This window comes from Onychomys torridus, chromosome 6 (assembly GCF_903995425.1).
Source record: "Onychomys torridus chromosome 6, mOncTor1.1, whole genome shotgun sequence".
Lineage (NCBI taxonomy): Eukaryota > Metazoa > Chordata > Mammalia > Rodentia > Cricetidae > Onychomys > Onychomys torridus.
Genome location: NC_050448.1, coordinates 30,709,410 through 30,734,397, shown reverse-complemented (window position 1 = coordinate 30,734,397; position 24,988 = coordinate 30,709,410). Strand labels below are relative to the sequence as shown.

General features: G+C 37.8%; 1 protein-coding gene across 1 annotated transcript in view; it reads right to left on the bottom strand.

The window, feature by feature from the left end:
* The window catches only part of Naa15 (N-alpha-acetyltransferase 15, NatA auxiliary subunit), a 71,127-nt gene that overhangs the window by 7,135 nt on the left and 39,004 nt on the right, over window positions 1–24,988 (bottom strand). The window contains exons 10-17 of the mRNA XM_036189647.1: window positions 22,812–22,884; window positions 18,480–18,649; window positions 16,848–17,000; window positions 15,183–15,311; window positions 13,516–13,729; window positions 8,856–9,049; window positions 6,375–6,483; window positions 3,798–3,896 (exon numbers count right to left, since the gene is read on the bottom strand). Of these exons, the coding sequence (XP_036045540.1) occupies window positions 3,798–3,896; window positions 6,375–6,483; window positions 8,856–9,049; window positions 13,516–13,729; window positions 15,183–15,311; window positions 16,848–17,000; window positions 18,480–18,649; window positions 22,812–22,884 (1,141 nt within the window). The remainder of the gene's footprint in view (window positions 1–3,797; window positions 3,897–6,374; window positions 6,484–8,855; window positions 9,050–13,515; window positions 13,730–15,182; window positions 15,312–16,847; window positions 17,001–18,479; window positions 18,650–22,811; window positions 22,885–24,988) is intronic.

Below are 24,988 nucleotides of genomic sequence, written 5' to 3'. Positions count from 1 at the left end.
TGGAGCTACTCACGTTAAAATAAACTTGAAAGTGTGTAAGAAGTAACCTAGAAGATTCCTTAAGGAAAAGCTACTGTGTGTCAAAGTTCTAATTATGTACATGGTATTCAATAAATTATACTTATTATTTTACTATACTTTTGAAAACAGTAAGTAGATTTTCCTCAGTTAAAAACTCTGCTGATCGCCGGGCGGTAATGGTGCACACCTTTAATCCCAGCCCTCAGGAGGAAGAGCCAGGCAGATCTCTGAGTTTGAGGCCAGCCTGGTCTACAGAGTGAGATCCAGGACAGCCACCAAAACTGCACAGAGAAACCATGTCTCAAAATAAAACGAAACAAAACAAACAAAAACTGTTGATCAATTTCAATTTTTTACTGCAGCTAAACATTTATGTAACATACATATATCCCATATCCTCAATGTGTGCAATATATACTGACATTTTCTATGTATTTATTTCTATTTGCTTTTCAAGTGGTAGTAATGCATTCCATTAATGAATTATTATCTTAAGTTTGAAAGAAGTGAACACTAAGAAGTTAAGAGCACTGGCTGCTCTTCCAGAGGTCCTGAGTTCAATCCCCAGCAACCACATGGTGCCTCACAACCATCTAGAATGAGATCTGGTGCCCTTTTCTGGCATGCAGGCATACATGGGAGAAGAACATAATAAATAAATAAATCTTAAAAAAAAAAAAAAAGAAAGAAAGAAATAGCCTACACATAATCATAAACCAAATAATTCACTGATAAGCTATTGGTTGGTTAAATAGCATTTATTTTATAAAGCTAAGAGGCTCGATTAAGTTACTAAAAACTTTAATTTACCCTTCATTATAGTTTACTTTTAACACTTTCTTACCATTTATCAAAGCTTATTTTTCAGGAAGGAAGAGCAGAAAAGGAATAAAAGCTATTAAAATAAACTTAGCTAATTTCAACGAATACTATCTTCTGTAAGATAAAAAGTAATTTCTAGCTGGGTGATGGTGTTGAAGGCCTTTAATCCCAGCATTTGGTAGGCAGATAGGCAGATTTCTCTGAGTTAGATGCTAGCCTGGTCTACAAATCAAGTTCCAAGACATCCAGGGTTGTTACACAGAGAGACCTTGCCTTTATATACACACAGAAAGCAACTGTACAGCTTGCATTACTTTTGGAAGGAGGGTTAACTGTTTTCATCATTGTTTTTAACTTATTTTCCCTCAGGGGGGAAAAAAATGGAAGAAAATAAAACACACCATAAAATTTAAAATGTATTATCTGTACACATAAAAAGTACCCTATCTTCAGGCCTGAAAGATAACCTGCTTGTTGCAAAGTTAACAACTTAATGATTTTCAGAGTATACACAGCTCTCACAATTGTCCCCTGGCCTTTGCATGTACACTATGGTGCTGGCACACATGCACATAAATTTTTGAAAGTAAACCCCTAACATGACTAACAGCCATTTGCAAAAACTATCCTCACTTAGTAATCTTAATCTCAATCTCTCTCTCTCTCTCTCTCTCTCTCTCTCTCTCTCTCTCTCTCTCTCTCTCTCTCTCACACACACACACTCACACACACACACACACACACACACACACACACACCAAACAAACAAACCTTGAGGCCTATTCAGTTTTAAAATTAGTAAGCTAGGCGTGGTGGTGGCTAGGAGGCAGAGCTTTTTGAGTTCACGTCCAGCATAGGAAATTTCAGATGAGCCAGAACTACCTAGTAAGACCCTGTCTCACAAAACCGGCAAGGGAAATGAGAAAAACGAAACAAAAAAAAGACTCCTGTATACTGTAGCTGTGTTCTCCACGAAGGTACAATTATCTGGTTCCCTCATGCACCAAACTATGAATAAGCCAAAGGACACAAACTAAAAGCACCAACAGCAACAAAATCCCAGCTACTGAGCAAACTTAAAATGATATTTGGGAGCCAGAGAGATGGCTCTATGGTAAAGCACTCTTAATGTTTTGCAGAGAATATGGGTTCTGTTCTTGGCATCCTCTTCTGGCTTCTATAGGTACCAGGCATGCACAAAATACATATACATACTTATGCATACATACATGCAAAATATTCCACATCAAATATAAATAAATGAGTAAATAAACAAACAAACAAATAAATACAAGTGGCACATGCCTTTAATTATAGGTAGGAGGATTTCTGTGTGTGTTTTAGGCCAGCCTGGTTTACACAATGAGTTCTAGGACAGCAAGAACTATTAATTAATAAAATAAATATTTAAAGCAACAATAACAAAAAATTCTATGAATTCAATGTAATGAAATTTTACCTATATCTTAGGTGAAAGCTCAATCGTTAGGCTTACTACACAATAATTTATTGCTAATGTTTAGTGGACAGAATATATATATAAAACTCTGATTACCTTCCATGGTAGGGCAGTAAATCTCATGAATCAAGGAAAAGTAATCACCAGTAAGATGTCAGGTAAAAACAAAAAGAAACAAACAAACAACTATTTTCTAATGAACTTTGATTTGGTTCCTTTAATATCCTAAAACTGAAATCACACTTGGTTTATACCATTAGCTTCTCAGCAGATGGTAGAATTAAGTATTGGAGCCTCAGGATTGTTGGCAATGTTAATATGGGCAGAGAACATTCATATTTTATGTGGGATTAGTGAGTATTCACTTTAAGGTTGTAGTATAAAATATTAAATGATTACTGTTAAAAAGAGCAAAATAGGGGTTGGGGGTTTAGCTCAATGGTAGAGCACTTGTCTAGCAATCTCAAGGCCCTAGGTTTCATCCTCTGCTCCAAAAAAAAAAAAAGAAAAGAAAAAGAGAAAAGAAAAAAAAGAGCAAAATAAGGCGGTGGTAGTACATACCTTTAATCCCAGCACTCGGGAGGCAGAGCCAGGCAGATCTCTGTTGAGTTTGAGGCTAGCCTGGTCTACAGAGTGAGATACAGGCACCAAAACTACAGAGAAACTTTGTCTTGAAACACGCACGCACGCACGCACGCACGCACACAGAGAGAGGTCCAGTGATAGAGTGCTTGCCCAGCAAGCGCAAGGCCCTGGGTTCGATCCTCAGCTCCACATAGGGGGGCGGGGAGCGGGAGGGGGGGGAGCCAAATAGAGTCAGGCACATCTGGAACCCTAACATTTCTATCCCAGATGGAGGCAAAGAGCTTCAAAAGTATTTTTTTCTATGAATCTAATACACACTGACACTAATGTATTGATCTGATTGTCAAAATAACTGAAAAGCACTTTTTTTTTCAGATGACTATTTTAAAGTAATAAAGTTACTTATACATGGGCTGCAACTCAGTAAAGGGTGCTTTGCCTACCACGCACAAGGTCTAAGTTCAATCCCCACTACAGAAACAGAGAAAGAGAGTAAAAAATAATTGTCAAATACTTGAACCAAACAATTCTATACTAACACTACATAGCATTTAAGGCCTTAAAATAAAGATCTTTATCACAAAAGAACCCCATTTTTCCTCTTAGCTAACTAAATATGTAATACCTTTAAAATGACTTTGAGGTTGTGTTCAGATTCTTTTTACTTTTAATATTTATTATTTGTTTTTACTTATGTATGTGTATACATAGGTGCCACTAGACGCCAAAATATGGCACTGATAGCCCAGAGCTGGAGTTAGAGGTATTTGTCTAATGTGGGTCCTGTAAATCAAACTCAAGTGCTCTGGAGTAACAGCAAAATCTCTGACCCAGTGAACCACCCACTCCCAGTCCTACACTCATTACCAACTACTAGTCAAATATGTGCAGTACAGGAATAAAAACCTACCAGAATTAAAGAGTCGAATCATGCATTCATGAAGCCAGGGATGACTAGAATCAATAGCAAATGCCCGCTTTACTGATTGTAGCATCAAAAGAAACTTTTCTACAAAAAGAAAAAATAGTATTTTGACAATTTGATAAATAAGTTGTCCTTCCTGGAAGGGCCATGGACCTTAGAAACACAAAAAGTGAATTTAGACTCAATCACATTCAAGCTCTAACACCTTTGATGCAAACGCTCTTCTTCCAATTGGCTACATGTCAGTTATGTTCATATGCCATTCTTCAAGTGGCTCCACAAAACAGAACTTACACAACATTCTGTGGTATATGAACTAGCATCAGATAAACAGAGAAACATTTCGTTTCTAGCTTCCTTTAATCAAAACAGACAGACATGATCTGTTACTAAGAAACTCTTGTATCTCCTCCCTTCCTGTGTTCTGAGACACACCGTTCCTTCCACCTGACCATTCCTCTGTCCATCCCTGACTCCTCTGCCACCTCTGGATGCATCTATCTACCCAGGCAGGCTATGTTTTCTAATTGCTCTACACTATCCCTATTCCCATCTGCTTACCTTTCCCAAGTCTCAGCAGTGTCTCCACCTGTTAAACAGAAACTTACACTGAGTCTTCTTAATAGTCACCTCTTTGTTGAGACTTTCCTAATTTGGTATCATGCTTCAAATATCAAAGTATAAAACCCTAAGTTCTTCTAAAACAATTCCTTTCCCATGGCCTCAAAACTCAGAAAACACTAAAATTCCTGCCATGCTCTTTATCATTATCTACTAGATAGCACTGCAAGATGCTGAGGCCCCTTTGAGATTAGAACACAGCCAAGAAGCCAAGTGAACAAAGCCCTTCATTGCCTCTTTGAACATGGCAATTTTAGTGTATCTCGGGGTGCCACCTAAAAACATTTTTGTTTTTTATTTACATTTTAGACACAAGGATCTCACTGTGTTTTGGCTGGCCCAGAACTCATGAGCCTCCTGCTGAGATTACAGGAGTAGTTGCTAGAATGGACTAAGAATTGTATGGACTGACTGACTGATTTTGTGTGTGCTTGTGGAGGTCAGTTTTTTTTTTTTTTTTTTTTTTTTTTTTTTTTTTTTTTTTGCAGGAGGAGTCAGTTTTCTCCTTCTTCCAAATGGGTTCTGAGGTTGGAACTCAATTGTCCAGCTTGGGGGTACCTGGTGAGCCAACTTGCTGGCCCTCCAAGATTAATTTTAAAAAGAACTGGGTTAGCTTGGCATGGTGGTGCACCTCTTTAAGCCTACCAATCAGGAGAAAAAGCCCGTGGGAAGTCTATGAATTACAGGCCAGCCATGGCTCATAGTGAAATCCTATTCCTCCCCCCTCACCTCCTGCAAGGGGGGAGGGGGGGCAGTTTAACTGTTAATTGTGAAAATTACCTATTTGAAAAACTTATTTAAATAGGAAAATAGGAAATATAGTTAAGATAAATTTTAACTACTTAAAAATCTATCAAGAAACAATTGTTATCTTTTGATATATTTCTTCCTATCCATTCTATATTATGTATCTATATAAATATAGTAACAGCTGGGCATGCTGATACAAACTCATGATCCCAGACTCAGGAAGCAAAGGCAGAAGGATTGCTGCCAAGTTCAAGTCTAGCCTCTGATCTACAAACTGAGTTCCAGGCTAGCCAGGGGGAACACAGGGACTTTCTCAAAAAACAAATAAACATTCAACTAATACTAAGTTTTGCATCCTATTCCAAAATAAAAGTTACATTACAGTCTATTTGTTTTATCCACGCTGGCCTTGAACTAATGGGCTATAACTCTCCTGCCTCAACTTCCTAGTAGCTGGGACTACAAGTATGAACCTCATCCAGCTTCATAACAACTACTTTTTGATGTAACAGCCTTACTTTGATCTGACTAATAATCAGTTTCTTTTCACTTCAATTCGTACTACCATAATAAACTTTCCCAATGAACTGAGTTACATAAATTCAACACTGAAATTGTGTGTGTGTGTGTGTGTGTGTGTGTGTGTGTGTGTGTGTGTGTATGTGTACACACATGAGCATTCTAAATGTGAAAGACAAGGCCATTCTCCTGGCCCCTCCAAAAAATACAGATACCAACACTGCTGACACTTTCTAGTGTTTTTAGTGGATACTCTTTCCTTGAGAATCATGAACTATCCTTTAAGATCCAGCTCAGAGACTAGTTTCCATTTATGACGTCAACTCATAATAGCTAAAACTTATTTGCTGCTTAACTGTGTCACCCACTGTTCTTCGCTTTCCATTTTATGAAGTATTTCTATCACAAACTCCTCAGTTCTCTCCTTGAATCACACATGATGATCACTGTCTCTGACTTCATCCTAGGTGTGTATGTGTGTATTGCTGGGCTTTGTGCTCCCTAAGAGGTCAAATATATCACTGCATTTCCCCACAACATTCTGTGTACAGCATGTATTTCTATGAGGAATCTATACTGGCATCTGCCAAAAAAATGCAACAGTGGTGAGTGACACTAACCCTAAGCAATGGAGTGACAGTTTGATCAGGCCACCGTACCCTAATAGCCTACCTTTCCTAAAGTAAATCTCAAAGGCAAAAAGATGAGTTTCTATCTTGTTCTTCACCAAATTCTTCAACGGTGTTAAAAACTTAATAGCTTCTTCCAATGGAGTTTCAACCTACCAAAATAAAAGACATTATAAAAAAGGAAGTAAGATTCTTGAGGAATATGAATTTAATTTAAACTGCTGTTTTCTTTTGCCAAAAGTAAAAAATAAAAAAGGCACTTACCAGTTACCCAGAAATATACTGTCAAATTTTAACCTCCCACACAAAGGTAATTTTCAACTCTAGAACTCTTAATTTTTTTAAAAAATCTTACTATTTTTATGAATATTGGATTTTGTCTGCATGTGTGCCTGTACATCATATGCTGCAGTGCCCTCAGAAGCCAGAAGAGTGTGGGATATCCTGGGACTGGAGTTCAAACTGCTGTAAGCCATTGAATGGGTGATAGTCCTCTAGAAGAGCAGTAAAAATGACTGACTAGGGCTGGAGAGATGGCTCAGTAGTTAAGAGCAATTGCTGTTCTTGTAGAGGACCCAGGTTTGGTTCACAGCACTCACATCAGGGCTTATAACGATGTAGTAACTCTAGTTATAGGGGATCCAATACCACCACCTTCTTATCTCTGCTGACACCAGAAACTTCTGTGGTGCACAGACATACACACACACACACACAAAAATATTCATACACATAAAATAAATCTTAAAGAAATGGTCTACTTATACAGAAAGAACACTACAGTTTGGTGGTCCTTGGAAAGGATGAAGAGAAATACAGTACACGAAGAAATCATGAATACAATTTACCAACCCATGCTAAACTAGAGAAATAATTTAGACTTTTTTTGTTGCTATGCTGGAAGACAGAAAGATATACCCCTATACAGTATGCCTTATGAAGATTAGATTTCAAGGCAATTTATAAATTTGAAGATTTTATGCTGGGTATGGTGGCTCATGCCTGTAATTCTAGCACTTGAGTCTTAGGAAGGAGGATTAGTAGAAGCTTGAAGACAGCCTGTGCTAGAGTGAGCTCCTGCTCAAAAGAAATAAACAAACTTTTATCAAAACTGATTCAGATTTATCCTGAGCTGAATGACTATCAAACTTATTAACTAATCCCATGCCATTTTCCATTTCTCTGTGGGTAGAATTACTGATGATTAAATGGATTTTGTTCTGTTATACATATGATACCTTGAGTTAATCAACACTAAATTTCTGATACACACACACACACACACACACACACACACACACACACACACACGGCACTTTAGGCTATTTGCCCAGATTTGACAGCGATTTTTACAATAACCTTCAAGTTGCAACTAATAATTATGGCTTGCTGTAATCTGACCTTGCCACTACCAGGTAAGTATGAATGCTACTGGATAAGGGCATCTTAAACTAGGAAGAGAGGAGTCTTACGTTCCTAGCAGGTAATAATACTATGAAGTGAGGAACGATCTATGAGAGGGGTTCCTTTTACCATGTTTCTCTCAAACAACGCACGCAGAAACACTCAGTTCTGAAACTCTACAACCCTAACTACTAATAATCATTAGACCATATTGTAATATCTGGTACAAAAACAACACTGCAGTCCAGACTCAGGAAAACCTTCTAAAAAAGGCCTGGTACAGCAGTTCTGCTTTGTAGGGAGCTCAGAAAATGCTGCTCCTTCCCAGTAGTTACATACTGTAAAAGCATGCAAATATTCCCATGGAAGAGTCAAACCACATTGTTCTTTCTTATAGCACTTTTGCTACATCTAAGAGAAGGTACTGACCACTTGCACTGTATAATTCTAAATGTAGGGGCTGGAGAGATAACTCAAGAGGTTAGGAGCACTAGCTGCTCTTCCAGAGGACCTGGGTTCAGTTCCCAGCAACCACAGTGGCTCACAACCATCTAGAATGAGATCTGGTGCCCTCTTCTGGCATACCTGCAGGAGGAACACTGTATACATAATAAATAAATAGACAAATAAATCATTAAAAATAATTCTAAATGTATTCTCTAACTGTTCCTTTCATATCCTAATTATCTTACATAAGGCAGTGAAAAAAATGATTTCAGATTTCAAGTGATTAGTGATGCTAAAACGTGCTTATTCTATTCATTTAACACAATGAGTTATACAATTACTACCCCCATGGAATATTAATCCTCTGGTCAAAAGTAGGTTATTAATCAAAATAACTCATGTGATAATAAGTATCTAGGTTTGGGCTCAATGGTTAAAATTCACAAATAAGAACCTGGTTTTTTTGTTTTCAGACAGGGTCTTGGTTAGGTAGCCTAGCTGAGCCTGACTCCAAGTTGTCCTCTAACAGTCTCTCCCCCCCCCCCCCCCCACACACACACACACCCTGCACAAAACAAACAAACACAATGAACACATAATGATAACTAAATCTTCAATGCCAAAAGCCTGCCGTGGCACGCACTCACTTGAGCTGCGCACGACTATGAAATACCTTGGCCAGTTTCTCTGGGATAAGTTCTTCTTTGGGGCCTCCAATTTCCTCATCGTCATCGTCCTTTTTCTTTTTCTGATTTCTCTGCTGCTTTTCTTTTTCTGCATTTTTTTTCTCTTCTTCTATCTGGGCTTTCTTTTGAGCTCTTCTTTGTTTATTACGTAGTTTCTTTAACTCTTTGTCAGACATGTTTGCTGTGTTAACAGAATTATAAGCACATTAACTAAGTAAGTCATTTTAACTACCTTAGAAATGTTCACAATTTAATTTTATGGGTATAGGTGTGGTGGTTCCAGTAAGAATGGCCCCCGCAGGCGCATATATTTGAATGCTTAGTTATCAGAGTGGAACATTTGAGAAGGATTAGGAGGTAAGGCCTTATTGAAGGAAATACATCACTAGGGTGAGCTTTGTGGTTTCAAAAGCCCATCCCAGTACTAACCTCCCCTCTCTCTGCCTGCAACCTAAGTATCAGGATATATCTCTCAACTATTTCATGACTATGCCTACCACCATACTCCCCGCCATGATGATAATAGAGTAAAATTGGAAGCAAGCTCTCTTAAATGTTTCTTTTAAAACAGTTATCTTGGCCATGGGGTCTCCTCACAGAAATAAAACAATGACTAAGATAGGATATATTGTCTATATTTATGTTATGTGTATAACCAATGCCCTCGGAGGACAGAAGAGAGCATTGTAGCCCCTAAAACAGGAGTGGAAATAGGAACCAATCTCTGATCTTATGCAGGAGTAGAAAGCACTCTTAACTGCTGAGCTACCTCACCAGGGTCTAATAACTATTTATTTAAAATATATGTATGTGGAGGGGGTGGAATGTATGTCAATGTAATTCCTACAAAGGTCAAAAGACAATGTCAGACACCCTGGAGCCAGACAATTGTGAGCTACCCAACATGGGCGTTGGCAAGCCAACTTGAGTCCTCTCTAAGAGCAGCACATGAGCTTAACCGCTCCCTGCTCTTAATTATTTTATTTATTCTAAATCAACTTTATTTTGTGACAGTAATATTGTTTACATATTAAATAACACTATACTAGAATGATCTGACAAATTTTTGGTTTTTTCTTTTGTTGTTGTTGTTTCTTTTTTTGAGCAGAGGGTGGTGGCACATGCCTGTAATCCTAGCACTTGGAAGACAGAAGAAGCAGGAATCTCTGTAAATTCAAGACTAGCCTGGTCTATACAGTGAGCCAAGCTAGCAAGGGCTATATAGTGAGACTCATATTTAAAAAAAAAAAAAAAAAAAAGACAGAAAGAAAAAGAAAAGAATAAGAAGGAAGGGGTAGAGAGAAAGAGAAATAAAGGGCCTCAAGGAAAAGCAGGCTTAAGTGAACATGGTGGGAAGCTTTTCAATACTGCTACAAAACATATCAAATAAACTAAGTGACCTAGCTAAAGTGATTTCTAATCAAAACACTGAGTATAACACCTGCTTCTTCTTGCTGTCCTAGAGAATTTGAGAAAAAGAATCTAAAGTACCAGGGAGCCAAAACAAAAGCAGAAGGTTGGGACATTAAAATCCAGAACTCAGAGAGTACCTAAGAGGACCACTCACCCTGAAGAATACAACAAAAAAGATGGTAAAGGTATGTGTGGACTTCAACAACAACATTTACACAAGTAGCCACCATGTTCTGAATAGAACTATATAGGCAGACTCACACTGAATCAGAACCCAAAAGAAAAGAAACCCTGTAAAATAAAGAGATCTTTAGATTTCCATATTTTTTGTTTATTTTTGTGTTGGTGATTTCAAGACAGGGTTTCTCTGTGTAGCTCTGGCTGTCCTGAAATTTGCTCTGTAGACCAGGCTGGCCTAGAACTCAAGAGATTCGCCAGCCTCTCTATCTCCCAAGTGCTGGGATTAAAGGCATGTGCCACCACTGCCCCGCTAGACTCTCATACTTTTACTAGCAGAAGAAAGATGGTGAAACCATTTAGTTGCAAATAGATGCTGTTTGTTTATATGGGAATTTGTTTTTTCCTTCTCTCCAAACAATCTCGCTTTGCAGCCTAAAACAGATATTTTTGTGAGTTCCAGGATAGCCTGGGCTAATGAGTGAGATCTATCTCAAAAAAACCAAAAATAATAAAAAATTATGTTTGATACATGTAGACTTTTTCCTTTGCCTGCAATCCCTAAATAAAAAAACTATTCACAGTACATCAGAAATGAATCATCATACAAGGTACTACAAGGTAATCCAAAGATAATTTAAACCAAGTGAATGGGTTTTATGCAAATACTATGCCATTTAATATAAGGTATTTAAAATATTAAGGACACAGTAGTAAAAGAGGGCCTTGAAACAATCCTGACAATATGGACAGACATTAGAAAACTAAGGATCTGGAGATTTTGGGGAGGTAAGGGAGTTAAAGAGACAATGAAAGACAAAGCAAGGATTGAGGCCTACTTCAGGCTGACTCTAGACTCTTAAGATTTTCAATGATGCTGTACATACAAGCTATAGATAATACTATGCTAAGATCAGCACATTTTTCAGGCAGTAGGCAAGATACCAAGTATTTTCAGTTTTGTAAGTAAAGCTCTCATAACTAACCAGCTGAAACATGAAAGCAGCACAGATGACATTAAAAAGAACAGATTTCAGCGCCGGGTGGTGGTGGCGCACGCCTTTAATCCCAGCACTCAGGAGGCAGAGGCAGGTGGATCTCTGTGAGTTCGAGGCTAGCCTGGTCTCCAAAGCGAGTTCTAGGACAGGCGCAAAGCTACACAGAGAAACCTTGTCTTGGAAAGAAAAACAAAACAAAAAAACAAAAAACAAAAAACAAACAAACAAGAATAATTTCATTATGCTCTAATAACATTTTATGAAAGCCAGATCACTATGTAGATTTGACAGATGGGACTACATTTTTTGGACTATATTTTTATAGTGCCTTAAATATGCTCGAAAAGAAATCTATCAACTGAGCTATGATCCACTTTTGGCTCTTCTGGCACAGGGTCTATGTGTGGTGGTTTGAATAAAAATGGCCCCAACAGGCCCATGGGGAATGGCACTACTAGGAGGTGTGGCCTTATTGGAAGAAGCCAGTCACTGGGGGTGGGCTTTGACATCTCAGAAGCTCAAAGTAGGCCTAGTGGCTCACTGTCTCTTCTTGCTACCTAGGAAACCAGATAGAGAACTCTCAGGTCTTCTCCATCACTATGTCTGCCTGCATGCCACAATGCTTCCTGCCGTGACAATAATGGACTAAACCTCTGAACTGTAAGCCAACCACAATTCAATGTTTTCCTTGTAAGAGTTACCTTGGTCATGGTGTCTCTTCACAGCAAAGGAAACCCTAACTAAGACACAATGTAATCTAAGCAATCCTTGAGCATGCTATAAACTAGCCTTGAAATCCAAATTCTCTTTTCTGTCTCCATGCCTGGTTGTAGCCATATGTATCTGCCATTATCTTAAAAGGACTCATGTCAATTCATACAGTAAAACTGTCATAAGTTAAAAATATTTATACATATAATAAATATCATATATGAAAGAGTACTTTTACTTTGAGATGGGATGACTTCTCCCTAGAAATCTTGATAACTAACTAAACAAAAAGGAGTGAAAAGGATGAGTCACAATTTTTCTAGGCTTCATTTTTTTTTAAATCTTATTTTTTTTTTCACCGGGTGGAGGTAGCACACACCTTTAATTCCAGCACTCAGATAGCAGAGGCAAACAGATCTCCGAGTTCAAGGCTAGCCTGGTCTTCAGAGTGAGTTCTAGGACAGCTGGGACTGTTACACAGAAAAATCCTGTCTCGAAAAAACAAAACAAAAATCTTATTTTTTTTTTTTTCAAGACAGGTTCTTATTCTATAGCCCAGACTGACCTTGAACTCCCTAAGACTTTCTTCCTAAGTCCTTAGATTGCAGGTGTGAGCCATCTTTCCTGAGAATTTTTTCTAGTTTAATTCTAAACTGGACTTTAATGTTCACGCAAAATGTATCTTTCACTGGGTCAATTACAAACTGCTACTCAAAAAGGAATGACTAGATCAAGTGAGGTAGCTCAGTGGGTAAGAGAACTTGTGCCAAGTCTTATAACTCACATGGTAGAAAGACAGAATCAACGCACACACAAATGCATGGACCAAATTAATAACTGGATTGTTTATTTTTTTTAAGGAGTACCAAGTTATACTAAAGAGTCAACACGAATGTAGAGTTTCCACTCTAATTATATGGCCAGCAATTATAGTATTATAGTTATCTGAGTAAATCTGATATTAAATGTGAAACTTAGGCAATTCAAGCTTGTTAGATAAAAACATCTAATCATAAATTAAATGCCTGGCTGAGGAAGAAGCTCAGTAATAGATGCCTGATAGGAAAAGGCACTGGATTAGATCCTTAGTTGCCCCTCAAATACCAAAACAAAACTCTAAAAGCAAACACCAAATTAAGTCTATGCCTAACTTATTTTGGAAGCATAAAAGTGGTATTTTCCTTCTATTGCTTAGACAAATTAACAAAATACCCATCGTTTTCTAGTCTTGGATAACAACTTCCCACCAAGATACTTAATCAAATCTCTGGGGATGGGAGGAACTACATTATTCATGAACATAAGTTCCCATAAACAGTAAATAATGATAAATCTTTGAATGTTATACCTGTATCAGCTTCGTGTTCTTTATTTTCATCTGTAAGAGGGTTGTCATGAAGCTTCAAATAGATCTCAATAGCAATTCTTGCTGCTTTGAAGTAAAATGGATGCTGCCGAAGTACATCTTCTAGTTTTAATAAGTCCACATATGATCTAAGGGTAATCTTCCTCATACAGTATGTATGAAAATCAAACTGGTCATCGGTGATTTCTATAAAATGCTAACAAAATTATCTTTTTATTATCATACTGGAGTATAGCATTGTCTAAGAAAACAGTAAAAGCAAAACCTTGGAATTACTTGCTTCATTAAAATGAAAATTTAATAAAAAATATAAAAATTACAATAATTTAACATAAAATAAAAAAAGAGCTGGCAGGGGTTGGAGAAATGACTCAGTGGATAAGAACACTGGCTGGTTCAATTCCCAAAACCCACATGGCGGCTCACAACTGTCTGTAAACCTAATTCCAGAGGATCCAATATCCTCACATAGACATACATGCTGGCCAAACACCAATGAACATAAAATTTAAAAAAATAATAAATAAACAATTCACTAAAAAAATAAGTTGGCTACCACTTAGCAAAGAACATACCAGAGGAACTGAATAATTTAAATAAAAGGGGATAACACTTTAACTATATTCATATTTATTTCCTCCTTAATCATACTTAAGTAAAACTATTCTGACAAACTACCCACTAATTGGTATATATGATGAGGCTATATAGTTTGCTATAGAGATTTTATTTAGAAAACTTATGGCAGGGATTACAGCACATAGTATTTTGTAATTTTTTTTTGAGTCTCTAAATCTGAACTCTATGTAGTATGCTGTTTCTATGTAAATGAAAAAATCCAGTAGCCAATAAGTCAAGAAATCAGCAACCTCAGAGTTCAACCAAGCACTGATAATCTGCACTTGATATTGCAAATGTCAACTTAATAATAGAGCCTATCTACAAAAACCACACACACACACACACACACACACACACACACACACACACACACACAAACTCATGGAAATGAATATCTACAGTGAAGACTAACAACAAAATGACTTTTATTTGGGAGGTGGTGGTGTAGAGTTCAGACAGGGTCTCATGTAGCCCAGGCTGACCTCAGACACAGGGTGGTAGGAGGCCTTGAACTCTACATCTTCCTGCATCTACCTCCCAAGTGCTGGGATTACAAGTACATATTACCATACCCAGGTTGAAAAACAATGACTTTATAAAAAAATTATTAACTGTACTCTAGAGAAACACAAGAAAAAAGCTTCAAAGCTCAAATATTTATCAAGGGTAGACAGCATGAATTAAAACACAACAAACAGGACTCGGCAATCAATGAGCTTTTATGTATTAGGGAATAAGCAGCAGCAATCCAAAAGTTCAAACTTCACTAAAAACATCACCAGGACACAAAAGTTTCCTCAAGTCTTTGAAAATGGTTCTTAAATAAAAGATAATACAGAGGATGGCTAGAAATACAGTGCATAATATTTTCATTTTTAGAATCTGAAATATGGTATTTCTCATTCTAAAACCACATGCTGTGAATTATAAATGCATGTATGTGGGGGGCGGGGGGAGATCATAGATTTCCCAAAGGATTCCAGATCTAACCAAACAACATGAGAAGTTCACATATGTAAGATACTTACTCTCTCAATTTCGTGACACTTTTTAAGTGCTTCACCGAATCTGTTCATGGCTCTGTATGCCTGGGCACACTCTGTTTGGAACCACATGCACTGCATTTCATTCAGGTTCTCCACTGCTGATGTTCCTTCCTAATGAAAACCACACAGTGACTCCAGACGATCCCCACCAAAGACAGCACGGTATTGTAAGATTTAAAAAGGAGTACTAGTCAATTCATCACATTTCTGAAATAATTTTCCAAGACAGGGGTTTCTCTGTGTAGTCCTGGCTCTCCTGCTATTTGTACTATAGACCAGGCTGGCCTCAAATTCAGAAATCTGCCTGCCTCTGCATCCTGAATGCCAGGATTAAAGGCATGAGCCACTACTATCTGGCTCTCTTTGTAAGCACTAGAGATAATAATTTTGCAAATGACTCCACAAAAGGTATACAATAACTGGCTGGCAGGGACTAACATAATAAATAACAGCATATGGCAGATAATAACTACTAGTCCCCTTAACCCCTAAAACATTCTTCTCAACAGTTTTTTGGTTTTGTTTGTTTGTTTTAGTTTTTCGAGACAGGGCTTCTCTATGTAACCCTGGCTGTCCTAGAACTCCCTCTGTAGGCCAGACTGGCCTTCAACACAGAGATCTGCCTGCCCCTGTCTCCTAAGAGTGCTAGGATTCCAGGTGTGCAATACCATACCTGGCTTTTCTTTTCTTTTGGCATCTTGAGAAAGGGTTCCCTGTATAACTAGAGGCCTCACTCTGTAGACCACGCTGGCCTCAAACTCAGAGATCTGCATGCCTCTGCCTCTGGAGTGCTGAGCCTAAAGGCGTTTGCCACCACAGCCAACTACAAACCAGTTTTAAAAATCATTGTCCAGTACAGAGAGTGGTGGTGCACACCTTTTTTTTTTTTTTTTTTTAAAGATTTATTTATTATTATGTTTACAGTATTCTGTCTGCATGTGTATCTGCAGGTCAGAAGAAGGTGCCAGATATGATTACAGATGGTTCTGAGCCACCATGTGGTTGCTGGGATTGAACTCAGGACCTGTGGAAGAGCAGTCAGTGCTCTTAACCACTGAGCCACCTCTCCAGCCCCAGGTGGTGCACACCTTTAATCCCAGCACTTGGGAGGCAAAGGCAGGTGAATCTCAGTGAGTTCAAGACCAGTCTGGTTTGCAAATCGAGTTCCAGAACAACCAGAACTGTTACACAGAAACCCTGTCTCAAAAAAAAAAACAAAAAAAAAAAAACAGCAAACAAACAAACAAAAATCATTGTCCAACAATATAAAAAGAAAGTATTTCATCAAATGTTGACTATTCTTTCCTAATACAGTAATTTAATAGCTGGACAACTTTGATACTGACAACAAACTTCAGGGGCTGGAAAAATGTCTCAGTGGTTAAGAGACCTGAGTGCTCTTCCAGAAGACTCAGATTTAATTCTCACCACTGACATGGCTGCTCATGACTGTCTCTAATTCTAGTTCAAGAAAATGCAATACCCACTTCTGGCCTTGGTAGGAACCAAGCACACACACAGGGTTTACAGACACATATGCAGGTAAAACATCTATCCACTTAAAAGAACTAACTTTGAAAGAGAGAAAGGTATGAGTACAAAGTCAACTATGTTCTGTTTACACTCCAGAACATTAGCCATACAAACCCTTGTAAACTTGGAGCACATTTCTTCAGCCTCTTTAATCAGATTGGCTTTTAACATGTATTTTGCACACTTGGAATTAATAAATCTGTCTGCTGTGTCCAGGGCCTGGGCTTCATCCATCCACCTGGCAGCTTCTTTAATATTCCCAGCATGCTTGAAGATACAAAAACAAAATTAACTAGTAAATGTGATAATTTTACTGTGTTAAGGTCATTGTTGACCTATAAATAATTAAAATAAACAAATGAAAGAAAGGGTATTCTTCTGAATCCAGACCTGGGTTCGGATCCCAGCATCCATGTAAAAAGCCAGTTGTGGTAGCTTGAGTCTCTGATCCTATTACTGGGAGAGTTCAAGACAGAAACATTTCTAGAACTCACCAGCCAGTTAGCCTCGCAGAACTGGCAAGCCACAGGTCCGAAAGCTATTATGGACATTCCTCCACTATCCTAACTATAATTCATTTATCTAATACATCTGGTAAATCCACAAAACTGAGTAAAACTTGGCAATAAAATATTTGGGTAGCAAACTAGATGGCTCATTCAGCAGGTAAAGAGAAACTGCCGCCAAGTCTGATGACCTGTTCAAACCTTTCTACCCATATGGTAGAAAGAGAATACGCTCAATAAGTTGCCCTTTGACTTACATGTACATGCTATAGTATAGAACACATATGCTGCCTCCATCAAAATAAATAAATGTTATTTTATAAAATTTCTTAAAAGTTCTGGGACACAGAAAGGTGGTATACACTGGTAATTCCAGCACTAGCAGGCCGAGGCAGGAAAAGGTCCACTTTTGAGGCCAGCCTAGACTACAAAGACCATGCCTCACATAAAATAACAAAACCTGCAGGTGGGTGCAACTCAGTATTAATGTCTATATAGTATGTATGAAGCTTTGGATTCAATACTCAGTATAGTTAAAAAAAAAAAAAGGGGGGGGGAGCTTGCTTTGAAATACTATTTAATTCCATTATTCTCCCCCCCCCCCTTTGAGCTGAGGATCGAACCCAGGGCCTTGGGCTTGCTAGGCAAGCGCTCTACCACTGAGCTAAATCCCTAACCCTATTTTCTTACTAAATATATTATTAGTTTACAATAACTCCTTTAAAAGGCCTGATTACTGGATATACTGGCAAATAAGACAGAGAAGAGGCAACTTTAAGATGTCAGAACACATAACAGAAAATTCTTATGCATTCATGCTCAGGAATTGAGTCAAAAGATGGTAACATGTACATTTAAAATAAATTTCCGTTTCACTTCATTTATCAGATACTTACATGTGATCATTTTCAAGTATTAGCAGAAACACGCATTACAGTAAATAACTATAAACAGAATTATACATATAGTGATAATGGGAGCACAAGTGTGCGTGCGTAAGCGCATGCATACACACACACACACACACACACACACACACACACACACACACACACACACGTATTGTTTATATAGTTATTGAATAATGACCAAAAAAAACCATGACCATGACAGCTCCAAGAATAAATCAAACTGGTATTTCTCGTAGAATGTTATTTTACTTACTCTACCTAGAAGCTAAAACAACAAAAATTATGACTAATATCATTACAAAAAAGGGGGGGGGGGTAAAGGTTTTTACCTTATAGATTTTAGCTTTTACAAGAAAGAGTTCTATCAATGTTGGTGTACTTTCAATAGCAGTATTTATATATTCCAGAGCAATAGATGGCTGACCAATTTTATCATAATGTTGCGCCAAATAGTATTGGACCCAAAGTAATGTGGTTGGTGGCTCCTCCTTTCCATCATCTTGAAAGGGAAAAATGAAGAAATCAAGATTAGATATTACAAATATTAAGAGAATATCCACTCCCCCATATTGGTCCCTCCATTTATAAGAAAAATAGCTTTAAACTAGTTTATGTATCTAAATATAATCTACAGCTAAGCACATTAAAACCTACCAAAGCATGTTTCCTATTCTGTATCTTAAGTGCACTTTAGCATAATACCTTGCATATATTAAGATTTTAAAAAGAAAAGCGTGACCACCTAATTAAATTTCTAAATAATTTACTAACCCACATATATATTTGTGATGTGGACATTTTATTTTGGTGACATTTTTAGGTCTTAATATTATGTTGAATATGTAAAGATCAATTTCATAGACTGAATAAAAGCTAATATCCAAAGAAAGACAAAAAAAGTATTTTTTCTATTTTAGTTCAAGATGTAAATTTTTCAAGAAGTAATTTTAATGTAACAATATGTGAAAGTTAAACACACAATTCACAGAAAATTCTGCCCTTAAATATAAATTTCTATGACCTGAGATCTCTATTTGCTCATTTTCCCCTAATAAAAACAGGGTAGCTTAGTGGACGAATAACAGGAGTGGAACTCACCAACTCCCCATCTAGATCTGCAACAAAAGTGCTGCATATTTGTGGGCATGTCACTGAGCCTCTTCCACATTTGTAAACTATGTAGAAAAATGCTGATAATCAAAGGAATATCATGACAATTAACCAATGAAACCATGGTATGCCTTTTTAAATGTACTGTAAAATTACTCTGAGACCTAGAAACAATGGCCAGCTTACTAGCAATGTGCACCCCAGGTCCCACGGTGGGCTATTCCACTATTGAAGCCAGAACTCTGTGGGAAAAATGATTCCAGATCTTCAGTGGTAGTGCACAAGATAAGTGCTCAAGATCTTGTCAGCGAGTAAGTTATCACCTACCACCACAGCACTTGAAAGATGGAGCCACGTGAAATTAAATAAATAAGTATCAGGCATGCTTAAATAGAAATGATTCTCTTTTAAAACATTTATTATATTTATTTGTTGTGAGTGTATGTGTCTGGGTGTATGCCTGCCACAGTGCACATGCAGAGGTCAGAGGACAACTTATTCAAGCAAGTACAGTTCTCTATCTACCATGTGGGATCTGGAACTAAACTCAAGAGTCAACAGGCCCTGAATTCATCTTTTTAACTAAAACTACTTGCCAAGTTTAAGGATGCAATGAACCAGTCCAATCTTTTGAAAACTGGAAAAGAACCAAAGTATAGCATAGGGAAAACAAATGTGTTTTTCTCCATACAAACAGAAACTTTTGGAAATCACGTAGTAAGTGAAATAAAATTTAGCTTTTATTGTTTTTTTATTTTTCCAGAGCTGAGGACCGAACCCAGGGCCTTGCACTTGCTAGGCAAGCGCTCCACCACTGAGCTAAATCCCCAACCCCAAAATCGAGCTTTTAAAATAGCAGTATCTGCCTACTAATAGAAGAAAATCATTTTGGCTCACTCAGTTTATGTTTTAAAAAGACAAAGAAAAAAGAAAGCCATATAATCAATCTTCACCAAAGGATTAGCTAGAACCTGTGCATTAGAAGGTTCTGCAGCAAGAGGTAAGTTTCTCTACATGCCCTGTTCAGCAGAACAGACATTAGCTATATACATGTGGCTACTGACCACCATTTGAACTGTACTGTAACTAAAGAATTAGACCAGCAGTTCTCAAGCTGTGGGTCACAACCCCTTTGGGGTTCAAATGACCCTTTCACAAGGGTTGCCTAAGACCATTAAGAAAGAGAAATATTTACATTACTATTCATAACAATAGCAAAATTATAGTTATGAAGTAGCAACAAAATAATTTCATGGATTGATTGGGGCCACCACAACATGAGGAGCTGTGTTAAAGGGTCTTTAGGAAAGTTGCGAACTACTGACATACTTCTTCTATGTAGCTAATGGTAAGCAGAGAAGACAATCTATTTCTACATCTAACTACCAATTTAAAAAAAATTTCTAAGGGCAGAAAAATAGTATACCTAACAATATATTCATCAGAGTCTAGACTAAGAAAATTCATTCGCCAATAAATAAATCACAGGTTCAAGAGATGATAGGGAAACATGAATTAAAACAGACATAAAAGACAACAACCAAATTCTGTAAGTAACATGGAACTTCAAACAAAAGGAAAGGGCTGGGTGTGGTACAATCCAAGCACTTGGAAGACTACAGAAGGAGTACTGCTGAGCTGGCTAGTTTTATGCCAACTTGACACAAACTGAGTGATTTGGGAAGAGGAAGCCTCAAGTGAGAATACCCCCCACCAGGCTGGCCTGTTGGCAGGACTATAGTGCATTTTTTTAAATTAGTGATTGATGTGGAAGGGCCCAGACCACTGTCTGTGGCGCTACTCCCAGGAAGGTGATCCAGAGGTGCAGAAGACATCAGGCTGAGCCCTAGGAAACAGGCCAGTAAGCAGCACTGCTCCCTGACCTCTGCTTCAGGTCCTGCCTCCACACTGCTTGCTACCTTATTCCTGACTTCCCCCAGTGATGGAGGGTGAACTAAGAGCCTGTAAACTGCAATAAACCCTTTTCTCCAGAAGTTCTTTTTGGTCATGGTATTTACCACAGCAACAAAAATCCTAACTAAGACAACTGTCATGAGTTCAAGAACATCTTAAATTATAAGGTTAAGCCCCTAATCTCAAAAATCTGGAAGAAGGAAAAAGGAAAAAAAAGGAAAAGGATGGAGAAAAAAGAGGGAAAGGAGAAAGGAAGGGAAGGATGAAGGGATTGAGTTAGAAGGGAGGAAGACAGAACTCAATACAACTGAAAATGTGACTGTCAGCTGGTTATTAAGAATTAAAGACGTATTTGTTCTGTGTACATGTGCACCTATTTGTGTGACCCAGCAGCGCACATGTACGTGGAGGACAGAGGACAACATCAAGTGTCATTTCTCGGTTGCAATGGATCGATCTCTCTCTGGGATCAGAGGCTTGCTCCCTAGCAAATAAATCCTCCCCAGCACAGGGAATATAAACACATCCCACAAGGCCTTGCTTCCCCCCCCCCCTAAATGTGAGCATTGAAATCAAACTTGGGGGTCTTTACACTTGCCAACAAAAATGTTACAGACTGAGCTAATCTGTAAGCATAATGATGGTATCATCCTGGTTTGTACGTCTGTATGTAGGGATTTTTTTGGGGGGAGGGGGCATGGAATACTTGAGATTGAACTCTACGTCCTGGCAAGATACACCAAGCAAATACTCTACCACTCAGCTGTATCAGCAACCCTCTTTATCTTTCTTTTTTAAAATTTTGAAATAGGTTCTCACTTGCCCAGAGGCTTTGAACTCCTTAAAATTCTCCTTCCTCAAATACACAGAGTAGATGGGATTACAAATCCATGCTTTGCTTGAAATGAAGTACTTCACTTAAGATATGTTGAAAAATTCATGAAATAATAATTAAAGCTTGGAATTTAAGAATAGAGGGAAAGCCAGGTATGATGGCCCACACCTTTAATCCTAGTACTCATGAGGCAGAGGCAGAGGCAGAGGCAGGTGGATCTCTGGGAGTTTGAGGCCAGTCTGATCTATAGATCGAGTTCCAGGACAGCCAGGGCTACACAGAAACACTGTTTTGAAGAACTAAAAAGGAAAAAGAAAAGTAAAAAACAGAGGGAATTAGTTAAGGCTATGATTAAATGTTTGGATACAAATTTAAAATTATTGCAGCCAAGTGATGAGTAAATGGAGGATCATTTTATTACTAAATCAAGTTTTACTGATCCTTTAAACATGACAGCTTTCTTTCCAATAAATTGATATGAATCTTTTTTCAAAAAAGATTTATTTATTTATTATGTTTACAGCACGTATGACTGCACACCAGAAGAGGGCACCAGATCTCGTTGCAGATAGTTGTGAGCCACCATGTGGTTGCTGGGAATTGAACTCAGGACCTCTGGAAGAGCAGTCAGTGCTCTTAACCCCTGAGCCATCTCTCCAGCCCCCATGATTCTTAATAAAACATTATCATGACACTGTAATTAATGGATCATCATAATAGGAAAAGAAGTTAAATGCACCATATCAAAATAATGAAGACTAACCTGAATAATTTCATAATCTATTAAAACATGTGTACTTACCATTGGGGTTAAATAAGCGACAGCTTTTTAGAGAGGTTTCATAACCAACTACTAGTTCTTCTACGATTGCCACCTAAAGGACAAATATGAGCACATTAATGAAACCAAGTTACTGCTCTTGTGCAAAATGTGTTCCTTATATAAAAGACTAAACAAAGATTCCAACACATATCCCCTCCCTTTATGAGTATTTTAACCTCTGGACAAAAACCTAAAAAGTCTCAGCCAGGTAGTGGTGGCATACCAATTTAATCTAAGCCTTCACGACGCAGAAGCAAGTGGATCTTTGTGAGTTTAACGCCAGCCTGTTATACAGATTGAGGTCCAGGAAAGCTAAAGCTATACTGAGAAACCTTGTCTTTAAAAGTAAGACAAGGGGTTGGGGATTTAGCTCAACGGTAGAGTGCTTGCCTGGCAAGTACAAGGCCCTGGGTTTGATCCTCAGCTCCAGAAAAAAAATCTAAAAATGAAGGTCCATATTGATACTCAGTCTCCTAAAGCCTTACTTTACTGCTAAGTTCCTTTCCCTGACAGAAAATCAAGCATCTATTAAAGCAGCAGTCAGTGAATGTGGGATAAAAGCAATGATACAGATAACTTACATCTAAATTAACTTTTGATCTTAAAACATATAAAGGATGCCAACAGTTTTCATCTGTTACGATCAAGAACTAAGTGCCATAACCTAGCATGGTAGCACATGCATGTAAATGCCAGCATGTAGGAGGGGAAGGCAGAAGGATCTGAGTTTGATCAAGGTCAGCCCAACTATGCAGCAAGCCTGAAACTTGAGACATGAAGTCTGGCCTCAAATAAATAACAAGAATTAAATGCTATGTGAAAGGGGCATTTTCCTAATTGTCTGGTAAATGAACTCTTCACAAAATCCAGGAGAAACATCACTACCCTGAAGCCCAGCAAAGTGGAGTGCTTAAAGTCCAGGAAAATACCTGTCTGACCAGGTTGTACTTTATCCTAAACTTTAACTACTTCCTCAGAGGCATGAAGTACTTCTATTTCATTAATTCCCTAATTTAAGCAGAGCACAGTGGCAGATGTCTGTAGTCCTATTCATGTGTTTGAGGCAAGAGGATCAAATGAGCCCCGAAATTCTAGCCAGCTTGGGCAACATAGCGCACGCAATACCCACACCAAATCTAAAAACAAAATTAAACAAAAAACAAAAAAAAAACAGGATTTATTTATTTGATTTTCATTACTAAAGAGACTCTCTTAAATAGCCCACAGATTATTGCTGTTCTCCTTGTGAGTGGACTACAAGCATGGAAGGGTCACAGCTAGGTCATTCTAGTATACCTGTGCTCTCCTCCCAAGTTAGTATATACACTTGTACCAAGATGCAATGTCATCCCCAAACTGTTTGAATTAGGTGCATTTAATAACAAATGAACTATCATAATGCAGAATTTAATCCAATATTAGATAAACTTAGTAAAAGTAAAAATTTATTTCTGTAAGTTGGATGCTAATAAAAGACTAGAAGAAAATTGTAAAAATATAGGGCTGTATACTTAAGACTGCTTCGCAAACAATTCTCACTACTCCAAAACTAGAATAGGTTAGATTTTATGGATGTGCCTTATGGTAAGAAAAAAAAGAAAAGAGTGGCAATTACATGTACATTATATGTTATGCATGCTTAGTTTCTTTCACCTTTCTAGTACTTTCCAATGTCTTTCATGTTTTTAACTCAATATATCTTCTTAAAAAATAATTTATTTACATAGAGAAACCCTGTCTAGAAAAACAAAAACAAATTAATAATTTATTTAATTTTATGTGCACTGGTGCCAGGGTGTCAGATCCCTGGAACAGAAGTTACAGACAGTTGTAAGCTGCCATGTGGGTGCTGGGAATTGAACCTGGGTCCTCTGTGGTGGGGTGGCGGCACACGCCTTTAATGCCAGCAGGGACAGGTGGATCTCTGAGAGTTAGAGGCCAGACTGGTTTACAGAATGAGTTCCAGGATAGATAGCCAGAGCTGTTACAAAGAGAAACCCTGTTTAGAAAAACCAAAAGGAAAAGAAAAAGAAAAAAACATTCTTCTGAAGAACTGAATAAATATGGTGGGTTACAAGGTTAAAATTTAGTTTCAAGAAAAAGAAAGAAAAAAATCACTTCTGACAATAAAAATGGGTTAGGAAAAAAGTTAGAAT